This window comes from Oncorhynchus keta, chromosome 13, assembly GCF_023373465.1.
Source record: "Oncorhynchus keta strain PuntledgeMale-10-30-2019 chromosome 13, Oket_V2, whole genome shotgun sequence".
Taxonomy (NCBI): Eukaryota; Metazoa; Chordata; class Actinopteri; order Salmoniformes; family Salmonidae; genus Oncorhynchus; species Oncorhynchus keta.
Genome location: NC_068433.1, coordinates 20,901,102 through 20,925,965, shown reverse-complemented (window position 1 = coordinate 20,925,965; position 24,864 = coordinate 20,901,102). Strand labels below are relative to the sequence as shown.

The 24,864-nt window shown below is 41.0% G+C and overlaps 2 protein-coding genes across 6 annotated transcripts; one reads left to right on the top strand and one right to left on the bottom strand.

Annotated features, from left to right (window-relative positions):
• The first annotated feature begins 4,041 nt into the window (after positions 1-4,041).
• On the top strand, positions 4,042-10,223 carry si:dkey-19b23.7 (uncharacterized). Of its 4 annotated transcripts, none has more exons than XM_035783605.2 (8): positions 4,042-4,118; positions 5,431-5,502; positions 5,623-5,694; positions 8,013-8,227; positions 8,361-8,421; positions 8,504-8,669; positions 8,795-8,992; positions 9,346-10,223. In XM_035783605.2, the coding sequence occupies exons 4-8, from the start codon at positions 8,034-8,036 to the stop codon at positions 9,468-9,470; spliced, it is 744 nt and encodes a 247-aa protein (XP_035639498.1). In that variant the 5' UTR covers positions 4,042-4,118; positions 5,431-5,502; positions 5,623-5,694; positions 8,013-8,033; the 3' UTR covers positions 9,471-10,223. The 4 variants fall into 4 exon arrangements, with proteins under 4 accessions (XP_035639498.1, XP_035639497.1, XP_035639496.1 ...); XM_035783603.2 differs by lacking the exon at positions 4,042-4,118 and adding an exon at positions 4,668-5,072; XM_035783607.2 differs by lacking the exon at positions 4,042-4,118 and adding an exon at positions 4,675-5,072 and having other exon boundaries at positions 5,379-5,502.
• A 1,759-nt stretch (positions 10,224-11,982) lies between these two features.
• Positions 11,983-16,939, bottom strand: LOC118392014 (uncharacterized). Of its 2 annotated transcripts, XR_004827282.2 has the most exons (4): positions 16,579-16,939; positions 13,710-14,459; positions 13,236-13,445; positions 11,983-12,672 (listed from the first exon to the last, which is right to left on the bottom strand). XR_004827282.2 is itself a non-coding variant. In XM_035783608.2 (3 exons), exons 1-3 carry the CDS (start codon positions 16,592-16,594, stop codon positions 13,360-13,362), a joined length of 852 nt encoding a protein of 283 aa, XP_035639501.1. In that variant the 5' UTR covers positions 16,595-16,939; the 3' UTR covers positions 11,983-13,359. The 2 variants fall into 2 exon arrangements, 1 of the variants encoding a protein (XP_035639501.1); XM_035783608.2 differs by having other exon boundaries at positions 11,983-13,445.
• Positions 16,940-24,864: the final 7,925 nt, after the last annotated feature.

Genomic DNA, 24,864 nt, shown 5'->3' with positions numbered 1-24,864 from the left:
CATAGATTGGAAAGCAGCTGTGGCCATCCCCCTCTTCAAAGACCTATATCTATCCTACCCTGTCTTTCTAAGGTCTTCCACTGCAAATCTACCATTCCAGTGTTTTACTTGCTATATTGTATTTACTTCACCACCATGGCCTTTTTTTGCCTTTACCTCCCTTATCTCATCTCATTTGCTCACATTGTATATAGACTTAATTTTCTACTGTATTATTGACTCTTATGTTTGTTTTACTCCATGTGTAACTCTGTGTTGTTGTATGTGTCGAACTGCTTTGCTTTATCTTGGCCAGGTCGCGATTGTAAATGAGAACTTGTTCTCAACTTGCCTACCTGGTTAAATAAAGGTGAAATAAAAATAAAATAAAAAATTGGTCAAATATATATATTTGGCAGACGTTATCGCAGGTGCAGCAAAATGCTTTTGTTCCGCGCTCCAACAGTGCAGTAATACCTAACAGTAAAAAAACTCAAACCCAAAGAATAAAAAGAAAGAAATCAAGAAATATCAGAACGAGCAATGTCAGAGTTCAGAATATAAATATATATGTATATGATGGTATGTATAGACATTATGTATATGAATAGAAAAGGTGTGTACAGCAGTAGTTATAGAGGATGAGCCTTGACTAGAATACAGTATATACATATGAAGTGGATAAAACAGTATGTAAACATTATTCAAGCGATACAGTGTTCAATGACTATGTACATAAGGCAGCAGTCTCTAAGGTGCATGGTTGAGTATCGCGTGGTAGCCGGCTAGTAACAGCGACTAAGTTTCAGGGCAGGGTACTGGCCGGAGGCCGGGCTAGTAGTGACTATTTAACAGTCTACTAGCCTGTTTTTCAGTCTCTTGATCCCAGCTTTGATACAAGTGTACTGTCTCTGCCTTCTAGATGGTTGCAGGGTGAACAGGCCATGGCTCGGATGGTGAGGTCCTTGATGATCTTCCTGTGACATCGGGTGCTGTAGATGTCTTGGAGGGCAGGCAGTGTGCCCCTGGTGATGCATTACGCTGAGTAAATCACCCTCTGGAGAGCCCTGCAATTGCGGAAGTTGCAATTGCCGTACCAGGCAATTGGAGCATGGTGCATCTGTAGAAGCTTGTGAGGGTCTTTGGGCCAAGCCGAATTTCTGTAATTGACTGCTGAATACAGTCGATTACACACACAAAAACATATCAAAATAAATACATTTAGTGGGATTCATTGTTGAGTGCAACATCAGTGGATGAGGTGAGTTTTCCACCCCAACCTAGTGTAAAACAATTGGAAAAGGACTTTATCAAACCAAAGCGATTTTATTACCACAAATAAAGAAATTCCAGCCTCCCGGGTGGCGCAGTGGTTAAGGGCGCTGTACTGCAGCGCCAGCTGTGCCATCAGAAACTCTGGGTTCGCGCCCAGGCTCTGTCGTAACCGGCCGCGACCAGGAGGTCCTCGTCTCATCGCGCACGGTGTTTCCTCCGACACATTGGTGCGACTGGCTTCCGGGTTGGATGCGTGCTGTATTAAGAAGCAGTGCGGCTAGGTTGGGTTGTGTATCGGAGGATGCATGACTTTCAACCTTCGTCTCTCCCGAGCCCCGTACGGGAGTTGTAGCGATGAGACAAGATAGTAGCTACTACAACAATTGGACACCACGAAATTGGGGAGAAAAATGGGTAAATATTTAACTAAAAAATAAAAAAATAAGGAAATTCCAATATGGGTCAACCTAGTCGCTGACCAGACAGGAAGTGGACTCCATGGTGGTCTGATGACATCAGAGGTTTACAGGAAGTGAACGTCAATATTCACAGTGCACCTAGCTTACTCTAAGGGGACACAAAATCGTGTTATTTAATTGAATGATGTCTGAACCCATCACTATTTTCAACCAATAACATTACACTTTCACCTTCAACGTCTAATCTGATCATTAGGCAGAGGGAGCCAGACACAGACACATTCCTGTGTTAAAGGAATGTTCCTTTAACACAGGACAGATGGAATCATAACCATAAACTCATTGACACAGAACATGTTGTATTTGGTATGAGTCAGTAATAAAAGCAAGGAGGCTGATCAACAGTGGCATGTGTTTCACAGATTGTTTGTTTATGGTGTTTCCATCCGTTGAACCATATGCAACCACAATAAGAACAACATGGTGAATGAATAACAATATGAGATTCTGTACAGTTTCATCATGTGTTTCCTGTCTGACAGGGTTATTTTCCAATCCTGTCAGATATACAGTACCAGTCAAAAGTTTGGACACACCTACTCATTCAAGGGGTTCTCTTTATTTGAACTATTTTCTACATTGTAGAATAATGGTGAAGTAATCAAAACTATGAAATAACATATATGGAATCATGTACTAACCAAAAAAGTGTTAAACAAATCAAAATATATTTTAGATTCTTCAAAGTAGCCACCCTTTGCCTTGATGACAGCTTTGCACACTCTTGGCATTCTCTCAACCAGCTTCATGAGGTAGTCACCTGGAATATATTTCAATTAACAGGTGTGCCTTGTTAAAAGTTAATTTGTGGAATTTCTTTCCCTCTTAATGCATTTGAACCAATCAGCTATGTTGTGACAAGGTAGGGGTGGTATACAGAAGATAGCCCTATTTGGTAAAAGACCAAGTCCATATTATGGCAAGAACAGCTCAAATAAGCAAAGAGAAAAGACATTCCATCATTACTTTAAGACATGAAGGTCAGTCAATGCGGAAAATGTCAAGAACTTTGAACGTTTTTTCAAGTGCAGTCGGAAAATCCAATCTAGCGCTATGATGAAACTGGCTCTCATGAGGACCGCCACAGGAAAAGAAGACCCAGAGTTACCTCTGTTGCAGAGGATACGTTCATTAGTTACCAGACTCAGAAATTGCAGCCCAAATAAATGCTTCACAGAGTTCAAGTAACAGACACATCTCAACATCAACTGTTCAGAGGAGGCTGTGTGTATCAGGCCCTCATAGTCAAATTGCTGCAAAACCACAACTAAAGGACACAAATAATAATAAGAGACTTTCTTGACCCAAGAAACACGAGCAATGGACATTAGACCGGTGCAAATCTGTCCTTTGGTCTGATGAGTCCAAGTTTGAGATTTTTGGTTCCAACCGCAGTGTCTTTGTGAGACGCAGAGTAGCTGAACGGATGATCTCCGCATGTGTGGTTCCCACTGTGAAGCATGGAAGAGAAGGTGTGATGTGTGGGGGTGCTTTGCTCGTGACACCGTCTATGAACTATTTAGAATTCAAACCACACTTAACCAGCATGGCTACCACAGCATTCTGCAGCGATACGCCATCACATCTGGTTTGCGGTTAGTGGGACTATCATTTGTTTTTCAACAGGACAATGACCCAAAACACACCTCCAGACTGTGTAAGTGCTATTTGACATAGGAGAGTGATCTAGTGCTGCATCAGATGATCTGGCCTCCACAATCACCCGACCTCAACCCAATTGAGAAGGTTTGGGATGAGTTGGACCGAAGAGGGAAGGAAAAGCAGCCAACAAGTGCTCATCATATGTGGGAACTCCTTCAAGACTGTTGGAAAAGCATTCCAGGTGAAGCTGGTTGAGAGAATGCCACGAGTGTGCAAAGATGTTATCAAGGCAAAAATGGCTTCTTTGAAGAATCTAAAATATATTTAGATTTGTAGAACACTTTATTGGTTTCTACATGATTCCATGTTATTTTCATAGTTTTGATATCTTCACTATTATTCTACAATGTAGAATAGTAAGAAAATAAAAATAAAGAAAACCCCTTGAATGAGTAGATATCCAAACTTTTGACTAGTACCATACATGCATAATTTAAGTGCATCTAAGATTAACTTTTATTGTGAATCTTCTATTGGATGTTGTCCTAATAAAATATCTTTGTTTTTGCATTAGAGCGTCAGTTTTGGATTTGTCCACATTTTCAACAGTGTGCAGATCTCCATCTCTCTGACAAATCTAAAGACAAAACACTTGACTGAATTATCCTATACTGATACTAAGAAAGGTTATGCTGTAGATGGCCAACAGGGGTCGACACTATCATATGACATGTTCAGTAAGAGAAGCAGTCCGGTCGTTCATGAATAAGCTCGTTAAATCCGGTGGGTGAGAGCAGCGCTGTAAATGTAATCAAATTTAGCAACTGGCACATGAGTAAGGGTACTGTTGAGTGTAGCACAGAGTAATAGTGTGCTGGGAAAAAGTGTTTAATTCAATTAAACATGTATATATTTATATGGAATAACTATTCTATTACTGTGACCAAATACTAGTAGCTTCACAGTCACTACCATCCACTCTTAAAACTCACCCCAGCATGTATTTGGGAGACCAAACTTTTACTTAACAATGTATGGTCATGGCTGGTATAGTGTGAAGATGAAGTGAAAAATAATTTCATTTCTATTTCTTTATCTTTTTCTATTTTCTTGTGCAATTAGTCAAATTTACAATTGTTTTGCTGTTCATAACTGGCGCCATTTTGACTATTTTGTTGACACCTGTTCGCACCTAATTGGTAGAAATCTGTTTGCTGTCATAGGATCTACCAATTAACAAGGCACATTGAAGAATTTACACGGATTTCCAAGGAAATAGTCAAACCCCATGCATTAATTGGCCCTCATATTTCTGAAATCACTTTAGGCTTAAATGTATGTACGCCTACCCAACAGGTCCACATATTATGCCTAATCACGCATGTATCCTACGTTTCTCTGTAACACGGGAAGATACAGATGATCCCTTGCGTGTGAGACAACATCCGAGAGATGAGATCGAAGAACAAGGGATCTTCCGAAATAATATCTATAATGTAGATTTCTGTTTTAAAAGAAAATGCATTTGGCAGATAATTGTATCGCAGAAAGACGCATAAGATTCTGATGCAGAATACATTTAATTAAGATTAATGAAAAAGAGGGAAGGAATGATGCGTTTGCAGTTTAATCGTTTTATGTATAGGTGTGACAGCGCACATTAACGCAGTGCAAACGTGCTAAAATACACAGTTCTGGGTTTAGATTTTTACAGACAACAAGATGAGCAGCGGCAGTGTAAGTAACCAGGCTAAGGAATCTATTTCTGTTTCGGAAATGAATCATTTGACAATTAAATGTTTATTGTAGCCTATGTATTCAATCACCCATAGATGAAATATAATCAATGATGTAGTTTTAAAATGCAGTTGTAGATATTATTTGATTTATATTTCCTTTGCATTCATAACCATGCATCTAAATGGCAGTGGATGTATTGTTTGTGCACCATATAGTGGGATACTTGTCAAGGATGCTGAGGTGTTGCTAGGAGATAAGGGGTATCTTATTTTCCATGCAACATACTGAGGTCCTTGCTTTCAGATAAACAACATTTGCTCAAATATGAAATTCACAAAGTGTGTGTGTGTGGCAGAAGCGAGAGAGAGAACAGAGGAAAAAACTGCAGCACTTTCTGACAGACCTGGCCTTATTGGGATCATTGCAGGTTAGTTCTTATAGTTCTAGAACCAGATACATGATAGTTACAGAACACCTAAATAATAATCATTTTAAAGGTCAGAAAACATATATTATCATCAGGATAATCTTGTGTCTCTCCATGTAGGGTTTCCGGTACTTTCAACCTTGGCTGAGGGGGAGAGAGGAGCTACTCCTGACAGTAGTCAATGAAGACCTGGTTAGTGTTGAACTAACTCCACTAATTAACTGCACCTATCTTGTTTTCTCAAACATTCAGAAATCGATGATGAGCCATTCCTTTAAGTCTATATGAGTGGTTCCCAAACTTTTATATAGTCCCGTACCCCTTCAGACATTCAACCTCCAGCTGCGTACCCCCTCTAGCACCAGGGTCAGCGCACTCTCAAATGTTGTTTTGTTTCCATCATTATAAGCCTGCCACACACACACACTATACGATACATTTATTAAACATAAGAATGAGTGTGAGTTTTTATCACAAACCGGCTCGTGGGAAGTGACAAAGAGCTCTTATAGGACCAGGGCACAAATAATAATATAATAATAATCAATACATTTGCTTTTTATTTAGCCATCTTACATATAGAACCTTATTTGTTCATCAAAAATGGTGAATAACTCACAACAGGTTAATAAGAAGGGTGTGCTTGAAAGGATGCACATAACTCTTTATTGGAGAGTGTGAAATTATTTTCCACACACAGTCTTTGCCTGTATTTAGTTTTCATGCTAGTGAGGGCCGAGTATCCACTCTCACATACGTACGTGGTTGCAAAGGGCATCAGTGTCTTAACAGCGCGATTTGCCAAGGCAAGAAACTCTGAGCGCAGCCCTATCCAGAAATCTGGTAGTGAATTCTGATTAAATATAACTTTCACAAAACCCCTTTCTTGCAATTTCGATGAGCCTCTCTTGTTCACATATCGGTAAGTGGACTAGAGGCAGGGCATGAAAAGGATAATGAATCCAGTTGATTGTGTCGTCCGTTTCAGGAAAGTACCAGCGTAATTGCGCACCCTGTTCACTCAGGTGCTTCGCTATATCACATTTGACATTGTCCGTAAGCTTGAGTTCATTTGCACACAAAAACTCATATAATGATGGAAAGGCCTGTGTGTTGTCCTTGTTAATACAGACAGAAAAGAGCTCCAACTTCTTAATCCTAGCCTCAATTTTGTCCCGCACATTGAATATAGTTGCAAAGAGTCCCTGTAATCCTAGATTCAAATCATTCAGGTGAGGAAAAAACATCACCCAGATAAGCCAGTCGTGTGAGAAACTCGTCATCATGTAAGCGATCAGACAAGTGAAAATGATGGTCAGTAAAGAAAATGTTAAGCTCATCTCTCAATTTAAATGTATCAATACTTTGCCCCAGCGCATTTCTGCATGTTGTAAAAGCGTTAAATGGTCGCTGCCCATATCATTGCATGATTCAGAAAATACACGAGAGTTCAGGGGCCTTGCTTTAACAAAGTTAACCATTTTCACTGTAGTGTCCAAAATGTCTTTCAAGCTGTCAGGCATTCCCTTGGCAGCAAGAGCCTCTCGGTGGATGCTGCAGTCTGTTTGATGTCACAAAGCTGTCCATTGCTTTAAAAATATCCTATCATGTCTCCCCCCATAAACGTGACGGACATATAGCAGGGGCTGCTCCAGGCCCAACACGTCTGTTGACTCATCCAGTTGTAACGCATATAATTCATTGACTTGTATGCAAAGCAGTAATTGTTTCAAAACATCTCCTGCCATGTCACTGATGCATTGTGAAACAGTGTTGTTTGATGGAGGCATTGTCTGTATCGTATTTTGGGCCTTCTCCCCAAGCATTGTCTCAGCCACATCCCCGGCAGCAGGAAGAATTAAGTCCTCCACAATAGTATGTGGCTTGCCTGTCCTTGCCACTCAGTAGCTCACCATATAAGATGCTTCTAGCCCCTTCTTATTAATGGTATCTGTTGCTTTTATACATGTCTTACTACTCGAAAGTTGTCTTAATTCTTGCTCAAAAAACTCCTGTGGCTTATTTTTCAAATGGTCATGTTTCATTTCTAAATGTCTGCGCAAGAGTGAAGGTTTTCTGCGAGAGAGTAACGGTTAATGTGATTGGATGTTAATTATTTGACATTGTGTTGTTATTTCGACTGAACACTAGATGGTTAAATGTATTTATTTTTGGCAGTGAAACGAGGCTACTCAGGTGGGAGAAAAAAAACTCACCCAAATGTATAGCTGAGTTGGAAAATATAAATGTACTATGAAGAATTATTATTGTTAACAATATTTGTATTTTTTTATGTGAATCACATTTTTATTTGGCGTACCCCCAGTTTGGGAATACCTTTTCTATATTACTGTTAATCTTTTATTCCAGGACAGTAGGGAGAAAACGTTTTAAAAGAGAGTGAAATTCTACTTTAACTTGACCAATTAGAACACTGATTTCCATTCCCTGTTCCAAAAACTTTTGCTACTGTGTGCTCTACTGAACAAGACCCTGGTCTGCCCCCTCAGGGTTGGCGTTCCCCTGGGTTCATGGTGTCGGCAGCGTCCTCCTTCAGTAGCAGTTCCTCATCCAGCAGCACCAGTAGCACTTACAGCCTGGCAAGTGACGCCAGCTCCCCCCTGCCCGGGGACCACCAGGGGCCTCATCAAGGCCCCCAGGGGCCACAAAGCATGCTAAGGAAGCAGCAGCACTCATCACATGGGACCAACCACCATGCCCACAAGTGAGGGGTTATGTTTTGCGAGTATTAAAGTACACACACAAATACACACATGCAACTATGAAACACACACAACTTGCATAGATTCATGCCCACATGCACACACACAGAATCATGTATCTATCTTTTTCCACAGGGGCAGCAGTGAGGCCCATCTCCTACCAGCCTCCCCCAGTGAGAGGGAGATAGCAGTGCCTGTGAGTATAGTCATCATTGCGTTCCATTCACTTTGAGTTGTAAATAAATCAGTTTTATTCTGACCCTCGCTCATCTTTTCAGGAAGTGAATTGCACTCTTTTCCTATTGGCTGGCTACGCCAAGTATGGTCGCCCGTACGCCTGGATAAGGTCCAATCACGAGCGCCTGGTCAACATTGGAGGTACAGATTCGATGGTCAAGGACACGCCCATGAAACTCAAGGCCATCACGGACTGGGGATCACAAGGTTTAGAACGTTTATATTTATGTTTTTCTAGTTTGCACCCCACCATAACAATAATCCATCTGAAACACTGCATCACATAATTGGCTGATCAGCTATCCTCCTTTTCCCTGTTGCTCTTCCTATAGGAATAAGGGTATGGGATGTAGTGAGTGAGCTGGTGTGTCTGTGCACCGTTCCATCTCCCTCCAACCCCTTTGCCCTGGACATGCGCTACCTGAAAAGCCTTCCTCTCCCAGAGCGCTTCCTGGTCTCTGGGGCTCTGCTTAACTTTCTGGAAACCTACGCTGTCTATGGCAACCGGGATGAGCTGCACTACGACAAAGGTAAGTCATAATTAAATAAAACTTCCTGGAAACATATCTATTTCTGTACCCAGTATCAAATCGTCAAGACTAGAATAGGCCTATGGTGCTGGGGTTTAGTGAACATTTTCAACACAGAATCAAAACATCCAATTATGAATGTGTTGACCTGCAATGCCAAGTGTTTATAAATGGCTTAAGATGATGCATGGGCTACATTTGTATTTATTATCCAACCAATAATATTCATGAACATAATTATTATGATGAGTGTTGCTCTAGTCTATAGTTGCTAGGTGGCACTGTTGGGCTGTATATGTATGGCAAATGGCCTTCCTTTCTTAATCTCCTCACTCTTTCTTTCTCTCTCTCAGTCGTAGAAGAGATGAAGTCTCTGAGGCGTCTCCATGTCCAGACTCTGTCTGAGGTCCAAAGAAGACCAGGCAGAAGCACCAGGCCAGCCACTCCCGTTTCAGGAGAGTCGTCAGAGGAAGAGTGACAAGGGTCATATTCTTTAGTGCACAGCACACCGTAGCAAAACTCTTTGGAATGAAAAACTCTAAAAAAAAATACAGTTTCTTATAGGGCAAGTCCAGGGGTGCTTTCAGTTCAATATAACATTTGCTATGTTGGGTAACGGTTTGTACTGAACGACACGTTTCCTCAAAACGTTCAACGTTCTTAAACAAGACTTTGAGGTACGTTTGCTCTGATTGGTAATGTATTTTAAGGGCAGCGGTGCATTTTGAACCCACAACCAAACCCCCCCCCCCCCTCTCCATTATTCAACTGGTCATTTCCGAACAGCACCGTTTCCTTTTAATTGAACGCTCCACTAATTTCTGTCCAACTTCAGGATGTTTTCTTCCTTTTGGTGCCCCTGAACACAACCCTGATGTGGTGGTCAGAGTCAACATTGTAGGATGGAAGGAGACTGAGGGGGTACTAGTATATCCCTGTTTGTGCATGTTTAATATAGGTAAACATATAGCCATATTGAATGATTATTTCCCCAACAGAGGTGTGATCAATGTGCCAATAAGACAATACAAAAGGGAACTATTATTTGTCCCCCCTGAAAAATGCTCTCATTCAAATGTTCTAGCCCCATAAATAGGGCACATTTGAATGTATTGTATTCCATTTCAATGTGTTAATGTACTGTAATTTCACCTCTGTCACAGTGATGTAGAGGTAAATGTCAGTTTAAGCAATTATGAAATGGGTCAGAATAAAGTATCCTAAGAAATAAGCCTCATGACTTTCAGCTTATCCCATGACCCATGGTGAACTTCTGCTTTCCAGCTCCTTGATGGAATGTGTTCTTTCGTGTCAGAGATATAACGCCCCTTTTAAAAAAAGAAAAAGGGCAAATCGCCTTTTTAAATAGATACGCCTCAGATTGTTTTGTCTCATTCATCAAACGCTTGGCTCCAGGACTAAAGATACACACTAGTGTGGTACAGGACTCTTATTTTGGCCTGAGGTTGGCTGTTTTGATGCTCTGAGTCCTCAGTTAAGGTAGAAAACACATTTAAATATACAAGCACATACAGTATCATTGTATAAATGTTTATTATTCCATAGAACACATTTAAACATGCAACATAAAACCAGCATGCACTTACAAATGGCACAACCTCATCTTTGGAATGTAGTTTGAGATACATCAGAATACAGTCATTTAAAATAAATGGTTAAACAAACATCCATTGACATCAATGGCAACCTGTCAAGTTAAATAACATTTTAAAACAGAGGCACCTTTTACTGTAAAACATGCAGATAGCCATCGCTAACCTTTTGTCACTAAAATGGTAAGGTGTAATGTGGGGGGGGTTTGGCCCGAGGATAGGTAGGGACTCAAATGTAGAATAGCCCCCATACCACCCCATTCATAGACAAGCAGTCTCCTGTGTAAACTCTACACAAAACACCAGTCAGCTGTCATGAAACTAAATTATACAATACTGCATACTGTAGTATCACGTTGAGAAATTAAGCTGGGATGTAATGTGACCTTTTCATAATGGTTGCCTGAGTATAGATGTCTTTAATGTATGGAATAAGCGGATGTGGCATGGGGAAGTGTGTGAGGCGCAAGAGAGCGTGTGTAAGAGAAACAGGTATTTGAGCTTGGGGCCACGCTAACACTAATGCTATGAAACATGCAAAGTCATGAGGTTAGAGTAGGTTAAGCCAGACAGAGAGGAGGTTGGGGGCGGGGCCAATGAGGATTTGTGAACTCTAATGTCCCCATTGGAATGCAGGAGCACGACAGAAGTTCCCGAACAGTTCAAACCAACGTTCCTGCCCCACAGAGGAACAGAGGTAGCCTAGCGGTTAGAGCGTTGGGCCAGTAAGTGAAAGGTCGCTGGTTTGAATACCTGAGCCGCCAAGGTGAAAAATCTGTCGATGTGCCCTTGAACTAGACACTTACACCTAATTTTCTCCAGGGCTGCTGAACTACTATATCTGACCTGGGGAACACATTTCACTACACCCATCTGGTATATGTGACAAAAACATTACTACTTTGCATACACCGGAATAGTGAGGAATGAGGAGGATCACAGATGAGTGATTTTTTCCAAATAAACTGCTAATAAGATACATCTAACTGGTTCATCATTATGAGAAAAAAAATAAACTCTTCTAGCAAACACTAACGCCTGTAAGGGAGGATTTAGTGTGAATAAGTAGGTTGATATCGCATCTATAGTATACATAAGCCGTGAGGCTCATTCAAATTCAGAAGATTTGTGAAGATTGGAATAAAATGCACTGTCAATGACTGGCCACATCATCATCATTTGATTTTCCCTTTCACAGTTCCATTTGAATTCCACAGCCCAGCCAGGCAATTTATAAATGTAATATCTCCTGTAAAATAGTGTTAAAACATTATTTCCCCACACTACTAGGCTAGCATTTGGTTTGCAACAGTTTGGGTTCGTCTAAACCTTGCAAGGTTGTTGCAGGTTATACTTGCGAGTGACAAGACTGACAGCTTCTTAGTCAGGAAAATTTATTTATAAAGGGTCATAACAATGGATATGTCAAAAGAAATGGCAATAGAAACAAAGGTAAAACAAACTAAAATGCACATAGTTTGCCATCATTTCAGCTGCTTGATGTGATAGTGTCAGCTTTAGTTAGCTAACTAGCAAAGGAAAAGTAGCTAGCCTGCATGGCAACCTTTTTTGGATGACCAGCTCATTTGGCTAGCTACTTCATTATTTCAGAACTAACAACTGGCTTTTGCTCAGGCTAGATCGTCATGGTGGAAGGATGAAATAAAACACATTTACACATTAAAATAACATTGAATGAAAACACATCTTTAAAAAAGATAAAAAAAAAAAAAATTGGTAACAGTTTTATAAAAGCAATCAGGCCCCAGGAATTATCGTGAATAACATCCTCCTAATGGCAGTTTCCCTGATTCTCCATGTTGGGTCTTAGTCGCGAGTTATTCACACGATAAACCCTGGGTTATCATGTCTTATAGCCTTAATTACAGTTCTGCCTATAAACACAGCCTACCGTGTACCTACGACAACTCAGCAGATGTTCTTCTATGGTCGGCTCAAATGAACCCTTTATGCCCCATGAATCCTCCACACACACTTTGTAACACCTCTCCCAAGACCAACACGGAGCTCACATTGCAGGGTCAGCTCAAACAAAGTTCCTCGCCCCTTAAAAAAAAAAAAAAAAGTACAGGCTAATGATCCATAAGCTAACAACAAAAACCTAATTGAAATACATTTTTTTTTTAACTATAAAAAATAAAAAAAACGTCATTGCTATGACTGTAACCAGTTTCAACCATTCCAGCCCATACCCAGCATTGCATTGAGAGAATTTTTTGTGGTTTGGGGATATATTTGGTCATATCCTTACCTAGTTATAAAGGCACACAAGACCATGTGCTCCTTTCTTCAAAAGCATAACTGGCAGTTTAGAGTAGCAAGGCCACTAGAAAACAAGTGCCTTGGAATGGCAATGGATATTAGCAGTTTAGCATTGAAGCTTTCCAACAGTGAAAGCAAGTCACAAGGCAACGGAGGTGAATGCTGGAAACAGCTTACAGTACCACACCATCAACCCAATGCCTTGTTCCCAGGTCTTCCAAGGCAGCTAGTCATTAACTGTCCCAGTTTGTAGGCTAAATGTTCATTTCAGTCATGAACTGTACTGTAGACTTACTAAGGCAATGTCCCATTTAAAAGAAAGTCCAGCACTAATCTCCTTCTCTCACCCTTCAGTCCTGTTGAGTCCAGTAGTGGTGGGTTCTTTCAATCCCTCGTCTCTTCCCTCCCTACGTGCTGTAACTAGTCTCTGTGGGTGTCATCAGTTTAGTGTCATGCTGGGGATCGGTTGTCTCAGTGCCAGATGTCTGAGGTGGATCTCTTCCTGATCATGGCACTCAGTGGACTGCGAGACAGGGACCTCCTCTTCTTCCAACGGACTGCAAACAGACACAGGAATGAGAGAGGGTGTTAAATGTGCTGACTGGGCTTGATTTTAATCACATACAACTCTCAAGAAAAAGACAGTGAAATGTGCAAATACAGGTACATACATATTCATGCGTTAACTGAAGACTATCAATTGATCCCTTTGAAAGTTTCCCCTACTGATAGGCGGTAAGGGGATTGCCTGCCTAAAAATGTTGGTTTCTATTGATTTCAATTGAATATTTCAGTGTGTCAGGTGCTCAGGCCATGTTCACCTCGTCTTAAGCTAGCTGTTAGCATGGAGTTTTTGGAGCTATTAGGGGTGGTGGGCATATCCTCTCCCTCCTTCACCCCAACCTTTTCTGGGGTCAGTGTGCCGGTACTTCCGCCATCCCCCTGCCAGTCACTCAGTGCCCTCTGGAAGGAGTGCGCCAGACAGGCAGTCATGTCCCGTGCCCGCTCTGCCCGGCTGCACCAGAACACCCGGCACTGCAGCTGTTGCCCACGCTGCTTACAGATGTACAGAAACACGTTGGGTCTGGTGGCGTCGGCCGCGCAGTAGGCGATGTCCTGGAGGTAAGTCTTAGTGAGCTGGCGTCCTGTGCTGAGCTCTTTGACTTCGACATAGCGTGGACGAACAACCAAGGCGTGGTCTTTGCTCAGCTTCTTTCCATTTGCGGCCCCATCGAGCAGACGGGCTATGGCATCCTGGGCCTGCTCTCGATCCAGGGAGAAGATTTTCTCAGTGCCCAGGTAGTGGACCTTGAATAGCGGATCGCCGTGGGAGAGGGACTCTGTGCGGTCGCGGCGGAAACGGCGGCGTAAAGCCGCCGGGGATTTCTTGAGGGTCTCCATCAGGTGGAAGGTATTGAGAGACATAGTGGATAGGAGGGTGGGTTTTGAAGGGGTCAAGGGGGGGTTAGTGGTAGATGTGGCACAGGTGTCGTGGTCTTCAGTCCTTTTCCTAGTTGGATTTCCCACTTTCTCTTTGAATCGAGTACAGTTGGAGGAGTCAACGTTTTGATCTGGAATACAGAGAAAGACAAATTGCAGCCTAGTTAAATACATTACCGCAAATCACACATGAATTGCCAACACCATAACATAAGTTATAATGTGGAATATGGACACACGGCTCGAGAGATTTTATAAAAAATAAATATATATATTTTTTGTTGTTGTTGAGAGGCGAACTATACTTTTAAGCGTATTATGCAGAGTGGACACGTGTCAGTAGTTAAAGGGGACTGTTAGGATACAATGAACTGGGTCGTGGAAAAACAACCAAAAGCCAGCCCAGGATCAGGTGCAGCAATAAAACAGTCAATCAATATTCCCTCACTAGATTCAGTACAGAACCATCAAATATTTAACAGTTACTGTGCCTCGTCTTAATAAACCCAGCTCAACCTAGCTGCTGAGCTGGAAAAACAGCAAATCAAATGACAGTCCAGTGGAGGTGTATTCCCTCCCCCCTCCCCCTCCCCATATTAACACCAAGGCTGTCATAGGCTTACCCTTCACCTCGAGCACATGATCTGTAGGCTTAGAAGACAAAAAGTTGTTTTTTACAATACAAATCTTAAGTGATTTGATGTGTACTTACTGCAAGTTCTAGAATTCATAGCATTGACTTGACCAGACTTGTGTTACAACTAGACACTACATAAGAGCCAATGAGACCCAAACAATGGACTGTCTAACGGAGGTTAAGTGTCACCAGCTGGACATAGCTCTCCCATTGTCTTAAGAAAGTCCCAAAAACACCACTCTCTTCTTGGCACATTGTGTGAGCTGTACAGCCCCAGCCATTGTTAGGCACTTTCTCCCCCCTTCTCTTTTCTCTGCCATTCTCTCCATATCCTACAGCCTCCCTCAGATGTTGCTTTGACTGCGAACCGCCGACTGTGCCAAGATGATGGCCATTGTTAGGCAAGCCCACTTCTCAGGAAACAGCTTCGCTTTCTACCCCGCCACACATAATATTTATCCTCCTAAAAAAATGTTTTTTGTTTTTTTTTAAATGGCATGCTTTGGTGAGATGTCAAGAGACCTAGACATCAGAAATAGTGTTATCACACACAAAAAACAGACCTCTTCTCACCCCACCCCAGGCTACAAGTAAAGTAATCTTCCACAGTAAATATGTTCAGTTATTTTGGCATGTCTACAAACTGGTAGATGGCAGATACAGGTGAACATGCACACATACAGTAACGCCGATCGTAACTATGTTCAGAATGTGGTCAGGCTGCATTTTTCTGCACAGTGCTTTTTAATAGGATCAAGAATGCCCATGAGTAAATAGAGCAATGTGACAAATCCCAGAGGATATTGTCTGATGTACTGTACTGCCCTAGTGACAGACAGTAAGGTTTGTGTGTCTGTGCAGACTGGGAAATATGGAGAGTTGTTGAAATGCCATTATGCACCGAGGACATAAGCGGTTTTCCCTTCAGTAGAGCGTCTTTACTAGATGGCCCCAATTATGAGCCATGGAAAAGTCAGCAGCACATTGACGTTCCAATGACTCCACAAATTCTAACACATTCAATATGCGCCAAAGGATAAGGCAACTTGATTTATTGGTAAATGCTTGTACTTCGGAAATGACACAAATTGCCATCGTCGTCGAATAATTTTCATTCTGAAAAATAATAATAGTCACATGAAATTGGTTTGTCAGTTTCCCTTCTCATGACTCAAATTACATTACATGACAGTGGAGACTGTTACTGAATCTGGTTGATAGGTAATCGACGAGCTGGGCTGTTCCCCGGACTCCGTGTGTAGGGATTTGTACAATGCTTAAACAAGGCTATTGAACTTGACATGGGTGTCTTGTCTTTATTCTTTTATCCAACATATCATACTCAAACACACAGAGACCACGTCCCATCATTTTGCCTTGAGTGAGTCTAAACGCAAATATGCCTCGCACGCTATATGGTTTTGGAAACATTTGACTTTGGCTTTCATAGGAGCAAGATATACACGATGATGTAGCTTTCTAGACGTTTAAACAGGGTGTCGGGATTGTAGATCACATGGAGCCAGCTGTGGGCCGTACCATCAACTGAAATCACAAAACGGGCTGAAAAATCCCTTTAGTTCAATAGAGTGAAAAACAATTACGCATCTTACCTGGCTTCAGTTTCATGCAAATGATGTCCTGTGGCGCTTCAAAGAAGAGTGCCTGTCTTCACAATGCAAATGAACGGTTTCTGCTTCAGCACGGTTGTTTTCTCAATGATTGGAATACTTAAATATAAGATCAACCAAAATGCGCGTCTCGTTTAAAAACATAACAATTCTGACCCAAAGCTTCGTTTGGCATTGCCTGCTCAAGATTCACGATACATTCCAGTAATGTATTTTATGGACTAAAACTAAAAAAAGAACGTGGCACAATTTAGGATATTATGACTGTTCGGAACTAAAAACTCGTGCTTTCCTCATCGGCGTGTGTGATACTCATCCGCTCAACTTTAATGTGGTGACGCCTTCGCGAGCTGCGCTTATGAACAGCGTGGGCGCGCCTCCGGCCTACTATGCAAGTGGACGAGCATTTGCGTCTTTGAGGGGGTTTTGAGTGTGTGAGTGAAAGGTGGGAGAAATGTGTGTGTGTGTGTGTTTGTGACTGAGTGAAAGGCGCACAAGGGGATAAGGGGAAAACTATAGGGCTTTGAGCAGAGAAAGAGGAGAAAATACAAAGCCAAGACAAATAGTACCTGGAGGCAATGTTAGGGCTTACTATAGGGGAATGCTGGTATAGCCTATATACATAAATGCGCACATAACTAAAGATGCATTGACTTGATAAAGAGGACAAGGAAGGATAACACCTCAGTCCCTGTGTGTCATAAACAAATAAAAAGTAAATGACTGATAACATAATTATGGACACATTCACCATAACATTATATTTTACCATTATTTAACTAGGCAAGTCAGTTAAGAACAAATTCTTATTTTCAATGACGGCCTAGGAACAGTGGGTTAACTACCTGTTCAGGGGCAGAACGACAGATTTGTACCTTGGCAGCTCGGGGGTTTGAACTTGCGTCCAACGCTCTAACCACTAGGCTACCCTGCCTCCCCAATTAGGCCATTAGCCTAGCTCTTTCAATGAAAACAAATACACAATTTTTTTTTTTTGACAATACAGTGACTCAGACAACAAACTGCAGTAGCCTAGGTCTATAGCCATAACAACATCTGAAAACCACTACTGCCCATCAGTACATTGCATCATCCATAGCCTCTTGCTAATCAGGGTTATTTACCCTAGTTTCTATATTCTTTTTCATCTTTTTATGTTGGGGGGCATTCGAGCTGAGGTGATGGAAAACGCTATATGGTTCCGTGTGTATGTGCGTGTGTGTTTCAGAGAAGAACAGTGCGCCCCTGTTTAATCTGGGTTTGGCCCAGCAGGAACTGTTAAGTTTTGGAAGTCACACCCACCAAAGTACCTTACAGTACACAGTGGAACTATTATTAGGCACCGATGACGCTATGAACCATCTACCATACCCACCCACCCACTAAACTAACATGATTTCAGCTCTACCAATGAAACAGAGCAGAACTGGCTAGGATGTGAATTGTCACGCAACTTGGGTCAAGATCTGTTTCTTGATTTGCTCTTAGGAACAGGGCACCATTGAAAGTAGTGATTTCTGGGGTAGCGTTAAGTGTGGAGGTGGAGGAATTGAAGTTGAAAATTCATGGTGTTTGTGACGCCTGCCATTTGGCGCGACGCAGGCCTGGTGGGGAGCATGGTGGAACAGAGTCAGTCCTTTTGTGTTTTGAGTCAGAGTCAGAGTCTCTAACCAAACAAAGCCATGCTAAGATATCAGTTATCATGTTAGAGCTTTTGTGCCGAATCTACTGCAGTGTTTCAGGTGCAACATTTATGGTCATGTCACAGCAGTATGTAGGAGGGAGATTCCAAGATGTGGGAAGTGTGCAGGAGGACATGGGACAGAGGATTGTGTAGTTTCCGTGTATAAAGTTGTGTGTGTCAACAGTAGGGTTGCTCATGTTGCTGGGGATCCGGAAGTGTCAGGTGTGAGAGAGGCAGGTTGAGGTTGCCAGAGTCAGAGTAGTGCAGAAGGTATCATATGCTGAGGCAGTGGAGAAAGTAGAGGAGGATGGGTCACGGGTGAGGGAGCCTGAAAGGATCCCAGGGAGTAGTAGATTTGTGCCAGCACAGAGGAATAGGGCAACAATTCCTTTATGCTTCAGTAAGGTCGGCTTTTTCGTGTTTTATAGCAATGGTTATCAACTGTACCGCGGAAATGGAACGTAAATCACAGAAGATAGATATTGTGGTGGCAGCTGCAGAGAAGTATTTGGGTATACGAGATTTGACTTCAGAAGAGTTACACGGTGTGTTGAGGGGTGTTGTCCCATCCTCCCAGGCCGTTGGCTTGGTGTAGGATCAGTTACGGTCAAAGTAGTGATTTTATTTCTATGAAATAGTGGTATATAGGTGTAGGGTTAGTTGGTGGTGCAATTGTTTTCCTTTTCCTTTTTCCCATTTGCTTTTTATTTTTGTATCTCAAATGTTTCATGTGATCCGCCAACCCAGTCCCAAAGAAGAAGAGGAAGGCTGTGAATTGACAATCCAAAAACAGGGGTTAAGGCAATGGGCGAAAGATGAACTTAGTGGTACGAAGCTTTCAGGAAACTCACACCAGAGTATTTGCTGGTTGAAACTGGTTGCGATGGGTGGCTAAATCCATCATGACACCGTGTCTACAGTCATATCAAGGAGGTCAGTAACCTCTGTTTTTGTTTCCAGCTCCAAGCAGCGACTTCCTGCATCTCTGAAGCAAAAGATAATGAGATTGAAGCTTTTTTGAGAACCACACAGGGGCTCTTTTTAGTGGAACAATATGTTAACAAGACGTTGTGTAGATAAAATGAGTTGAGTTGACACCCACGGCAGCAGCAATAATCCAGTATTCTGTTATCTCATGTTTCCATCCATACATATTTGGACATCTGTGCTAAAAGAACACGCTGAGATTGTTGACAGAAGGGAACACATGAGATGTAAAAAAATACATTGTGAATGGGAGATTTTATCCCAAATCCATTTTCCATTTTTCTATCCAATCAGAGCATCTTCCACGCTTTTATTAATTCTACTTACAGTTCTCAACAAGTAGAAGTTTGATCTGACATCTTGGATTTTGGGAAATAATAGGAAAAACCTCAATATATTGCAACTTTACAAAACAAAACAGAATGTACATTTGACCAGAGCATAATGGCACTAGTTCAGGTGATTAAGAATGACTTAGATGAATGTGTGAAGTGTGAAGATACACACACTCATGAGATAATCAATGACATTCAAATGATCTCAAATGATTAACTGTACTTCCCTACCCATCAACAGCCTGTTAAGACTAACAAACACTACTTTTGTGGAGAGTGGTTAGAGAACACTTTAGGGTTAGAGTTGTACAGTTGTCACAAGCTCATATTGATCAGCCAACAAATCTCTGCTGTTGCAAACCAAATGCTAGTCTAAAATAAATGGGAGATCATGTCTAGATGCTTTTTACAGTGTAGTTCTAGCATATACATTTCTGAGCTGATGAGATAGCGGATTTCGCAATCAGATGAAACAGAATAAATAGGCATTTCAACGTCATAGATTTTTGGCGGTGATAACTTGTGGAAAAGAAACCGACTGGAATGTGGTTTTAACCAATCAGGATCCATGATTAGACCCACTTGTTGTTTAAAATATAGTAATACAGAATATTGGTTTTGAGTGCAGCCAGGTCACCCTTGATGCAAGTCAGTATTCGATGTCTCTCCATGTCTGAGGACGTCTGGACATGACGTGGAAACTGGCCACTAGGGGCAACAGTGAGCGCTATTACCTTCAAGTAGACCTTGAACCTCTGGTGCCAAATGTTGCATGTTCGAATCCAGCAATAGAAACTTGTTTTTGAGAGTTTTGTTTTCAGCCTATCTCAAACTTAAACCCTTACCTTAACCATTCGGAGCTAATAGCCAACCTTAAAATCTCGGAGTTAATGCCTAAACTTAACCCTAACCTTAAAAATGTGTAGTTAAGTAACCTTAAACACATAGAAATTTGACGTTGGAACAACTTAGAAATTTGACATTTGAAAAACACGGATGAATGTCTAATTCTGACATGAGACTGTGAGAGCTAGTTAGACCCAGGCTTCCACTGAATCTGACCACCAAGGTCTTTTGAGGACAACCGTGTATGTCGGGTTACTGGTTAGCCATGCAGGATAACCTAGTAATTAGAACATTTTGCCAGTATTGAGAGAGAGTGTGTGTGTGTGTGTGCTTGCATGTGTGTATGTGTGCTTGTGCATGCGCTTGAGTGTGTGTGACCACTTAATCTCCCCCCGCCCCTCAAACCCTCAATCGGTTTCTATTGAATTTAGTGATAACAATGCCCAGTCCCAGTCCAGAGAGTGTACTTCAAATCAGAATCAATGAGTTAGCCAGCTAACTTGCTAAATATTCTGAAATAACTTTTTATTTTTTAGAAGGATAAGCTTGAAATAGGTATGGTCTAATTGACTTGACAACCAAAAACACATATCTAAGCATTCTTAATGAATCAGAAAATCAATAGTTATTTCTGGTTGTTTGTCAAAGTTAGCTGGCTAACTCATTGATGCTGCTTTGTAGTATACCCCTGAGATGTCTTCAAAAAATTAAACCTAAGGTTCCCGCTCACCCCACCAAACACTCCATTCAGTAGAATACTAAGCACAACAGGCCTGCGCTTGGCCGCTAGCCAATCCCTAAACATCCTTGTCCCTTCCCAAAAGGAAATGTTGTTTTTGCATTCTGAGGAATGAGCGTAAAAGCGTATATATAAATCGTTGTTTCACGTCACTTATTGTCAGTGGTGTAAAGTACTTAAGTAAAAATACATTAAAGTACAACTTAAGTAGTTTTTTGTGGTATCTTTACTTCACTATTTATATTTTTACTTCACTACATATTTTACTTTTACTTCACTACATTTCTAAAGAAAATAATGTAATTTTGAAACCATATATTTTCCCTGACACCCAAAAGTACTCGGTATATTTTGAATGCTTAGCAGGACAGGAAAATTGTCCAATTTACACACTTATCTAGAGAACATCCATGGTCATCCCTACTGCCGCTGATCTGGCAGACTCACTAAACACACATGCTTAGTTTGTGGTGAAAAGTGGTGTTATTTTATGTAAGGAATTTGAAATGATTTATACTTTTACTTTTGATACTTAAGTACTAGACTTTTACTCAAGTAGTATTTTACTCAGTAACTTTCACTTTTTCTTTTGTCATTTTCTATTGGGGTATCTTAACTTTTACTCAAGTATGACAATTGGGTACTTTTTCCACCACTGCTTATTGTGATATTTTTACTTTAGGCCAATTGGTCAAAGTTGATTGGAAACATTCAAATGCACCCCCATAAACTCAACAACACAACACTGCATCCAAGATGGCCGCCTTTGACGGGTCATTAGTGTAAGTTATGGGAAACTGTTATGGGAAACAACTTCCTCAGGATGTCGCTATGCTATATGCACCCTGCCTGTGTTGCACTGCATTATAGGCCTACTGTACGTGCTTATATCAGAGGCAGGCCCATTGAAATGTTTACTTATAGGAATAACAAGTGGCCTCTGTTGTTTTGTTAACTGACAACAACATTTTTATGGGCCAATGTAGTATATTGGACAGGAATTGGGTTGTATATTGTGGCTTACTGTAAATGCAGGTGTGAATGGCTGTTAAACATTTATTGAGCACATTGCAGATAAAACTGTAGCCCTAGAGCTATCTTCATAGTTCCTAAATTGTTGAGAAGTACTTTTCATCCGTACATATAATGTAGTTGCGAAAGTTCAATCAGTAAGGCTGGTCTGTATCGATCATCACTTCATCTTGGAAACTCTATAATTCATATTGCATCTATCTCACCAATCAGCATAGCATGTATTTATATAGTATAGTCTATAACATTACCTCATCTGTAAAGCTGCTATTTATAGGGTAGTGTTTTATAATGTTCCCTCATTAGCATAACATGTATTAATATGGTAGCTGTTATGTTACCGCATCAGCATAGCAGGTATTTACAGTGTATGGTAGCTGTTATGTTACCATATCAGCATAGCAGGTATTTATATGGTAATGATTATAACGTTAGCGCATAAGCATAGCAGGTATCCATTGTAGTGTTTATAAAAGGTAGCTCATAAGCATAGCAGGTATCCATTGTAGTGTTTATAAAAGGTAGCTCATAAGCATAGCAGGTATTGATATGGGAGTGTCCATATTACCCCATCAGCAAAGCAGGTGTTTTTATGGTAATGTTAATAATGTTACTTAATCAGGATAGCATCACGTCTCTTCTCTGGTCCTTCTGTAGCTCAGTTGGTAGAGCATGGCGCTTGTAACGCCAGGGTAGTGGGTTCGATCCCGACCACCCATACGTAGAATGTATGCACACATGACTGTAAGTCATAAAAGCGTCTGATAAATGGCATATATTATTATATTATTCTCCTCTTTACCATTAGCAAGTGTGCCATTCATGCCAATGAGCATGTCACACGAAGGCAAGTCTGCCATACTTGCTGATGAACCTATGGGAGCACTCGTGCAATAATCACTTCCCTTTCTGTCAACTAATGGGCATAAATCTAGGGAGTATTTATGTCAACTCACCCCTTGTCTGTCACTTGATTTACAGCAACAGTCTTCCAATGACCTTCCACATCCCCACCACCACCAGCATAATAACCTGAAAGCCCATCACTGGAACCCCGTTCTCCAAGTGGGGGGTTTCGGGGCCAGCTGCCCAGCATAGGGCAACCTGTCATCAGCACTTGGCTCTGAGGAGCATTGCTCAGAGACGAGGCCAACCCCAAACTATTCAATAAAATTCCATATTGTATTATGTCTCTGTTGTCATTCAGTTAAGCCTGTACTCGATTGAACTCTATACACATTCATCAATATTTTCTTATATGGACCTATTTATTATCCGCGTAAATTCTGACAACACAATGTAGCCTAGATATGTAAAATAAACTATATAAGCCAGGGGTGGGCAAGCTATGGTCCGCATGAGGTTTGGGAAAATTATTGTTTTGGGTAAAAAAACACTCCAGGCCATGTTTTTTATTTCTAAAACTAAATAGTGCCTTCGGAAAGTTTTCATACCCCCTGACTTTTTCCACATTTTGTTATGTTACAGCCTTATTCTAAAATGGAATTTTAAAAAAATCCTCAGCAATCTACACACAATACCCAATAATGACAAAGCAAAAATATTTTTTTAGAAATTTTTGCAAATGTATTAAAAATAAAAAACAGAAATACCTTATTTACATAAGTATTCAGACCCTTTGCTATGAGACTCGAAATTGAGCTCAGGTGCATCCTGTTTCCATTGATCATCCTTGAAATGTTTCTACGACTTGATGGGAGTCCACCTGTGGTAAATTAAATTGATTGGATTTGGAAGGGCACACACCTGTCTATATAAGTACCACAGTTGACAGTGCATGTCAGAGCAAAAACCAAGCCATGAGGTCAAAGGAATTGTGTCGAGGCACAGATCTGGGGAAGGGTACCAAAAACATTCTGCTACATTGAAGGTCAGTGAATGCCATCTAAAATATATTATGTGCTATTTCATAGTTTTGATGTCTTCTACATTGTAGAACAATAGTGAAAATAGTAAAAATAAAGAAAAACACTTGAATGACTAGGTGTGTCCAAGCTTTTGATTGGTACTGTATGTAAATGTGATATTTCAGTTTTTAACTTTTAATAAATTAGCAAAATTTTGTAAAAATCTGTTTTAGCTTTGTCATTATGGGGGATTATGTGTAGATTGACGAGGAAAACATTACATTTAATACATTTGATTGATTATGACAAACAAATACGTCCAAGAAATCTGTGCAGCCCTCCATTGAATTTTGAAATCCCGACCCTTGAGCTAAAAGTTTTGCCCATCCCTGATGTAGGCCGACTACAAATGTAAACTTTGTACCGAGGTCTATTGGGAAACACCTGAACCAGTGCACGTTGACAAGAAAAAGTAGGCTACAACAATTTACAAAGTTATGCCTCTTGTTTCAATGACAACAAATTCATGTCCGTTATCTGTAAACACCTTTTACTTTGAGAGTCCTAGGGCAAGGCAATAGGGGCAACATAAGCTTTTGCTGAATAGGTCATTCTGGGAAGTAAGCCTGAAAATCTACGCCTATTTAATGTCTGTGGATAAATTATCTGATTTACCAGAACAGGTTGCACTTTGTTATTGTTTAATTTTCTCTCTAAACGTCCATTGTGTCAGACAGAGACTGACCTGACCTGACCTTCTTGAGTCACATGTCCAAC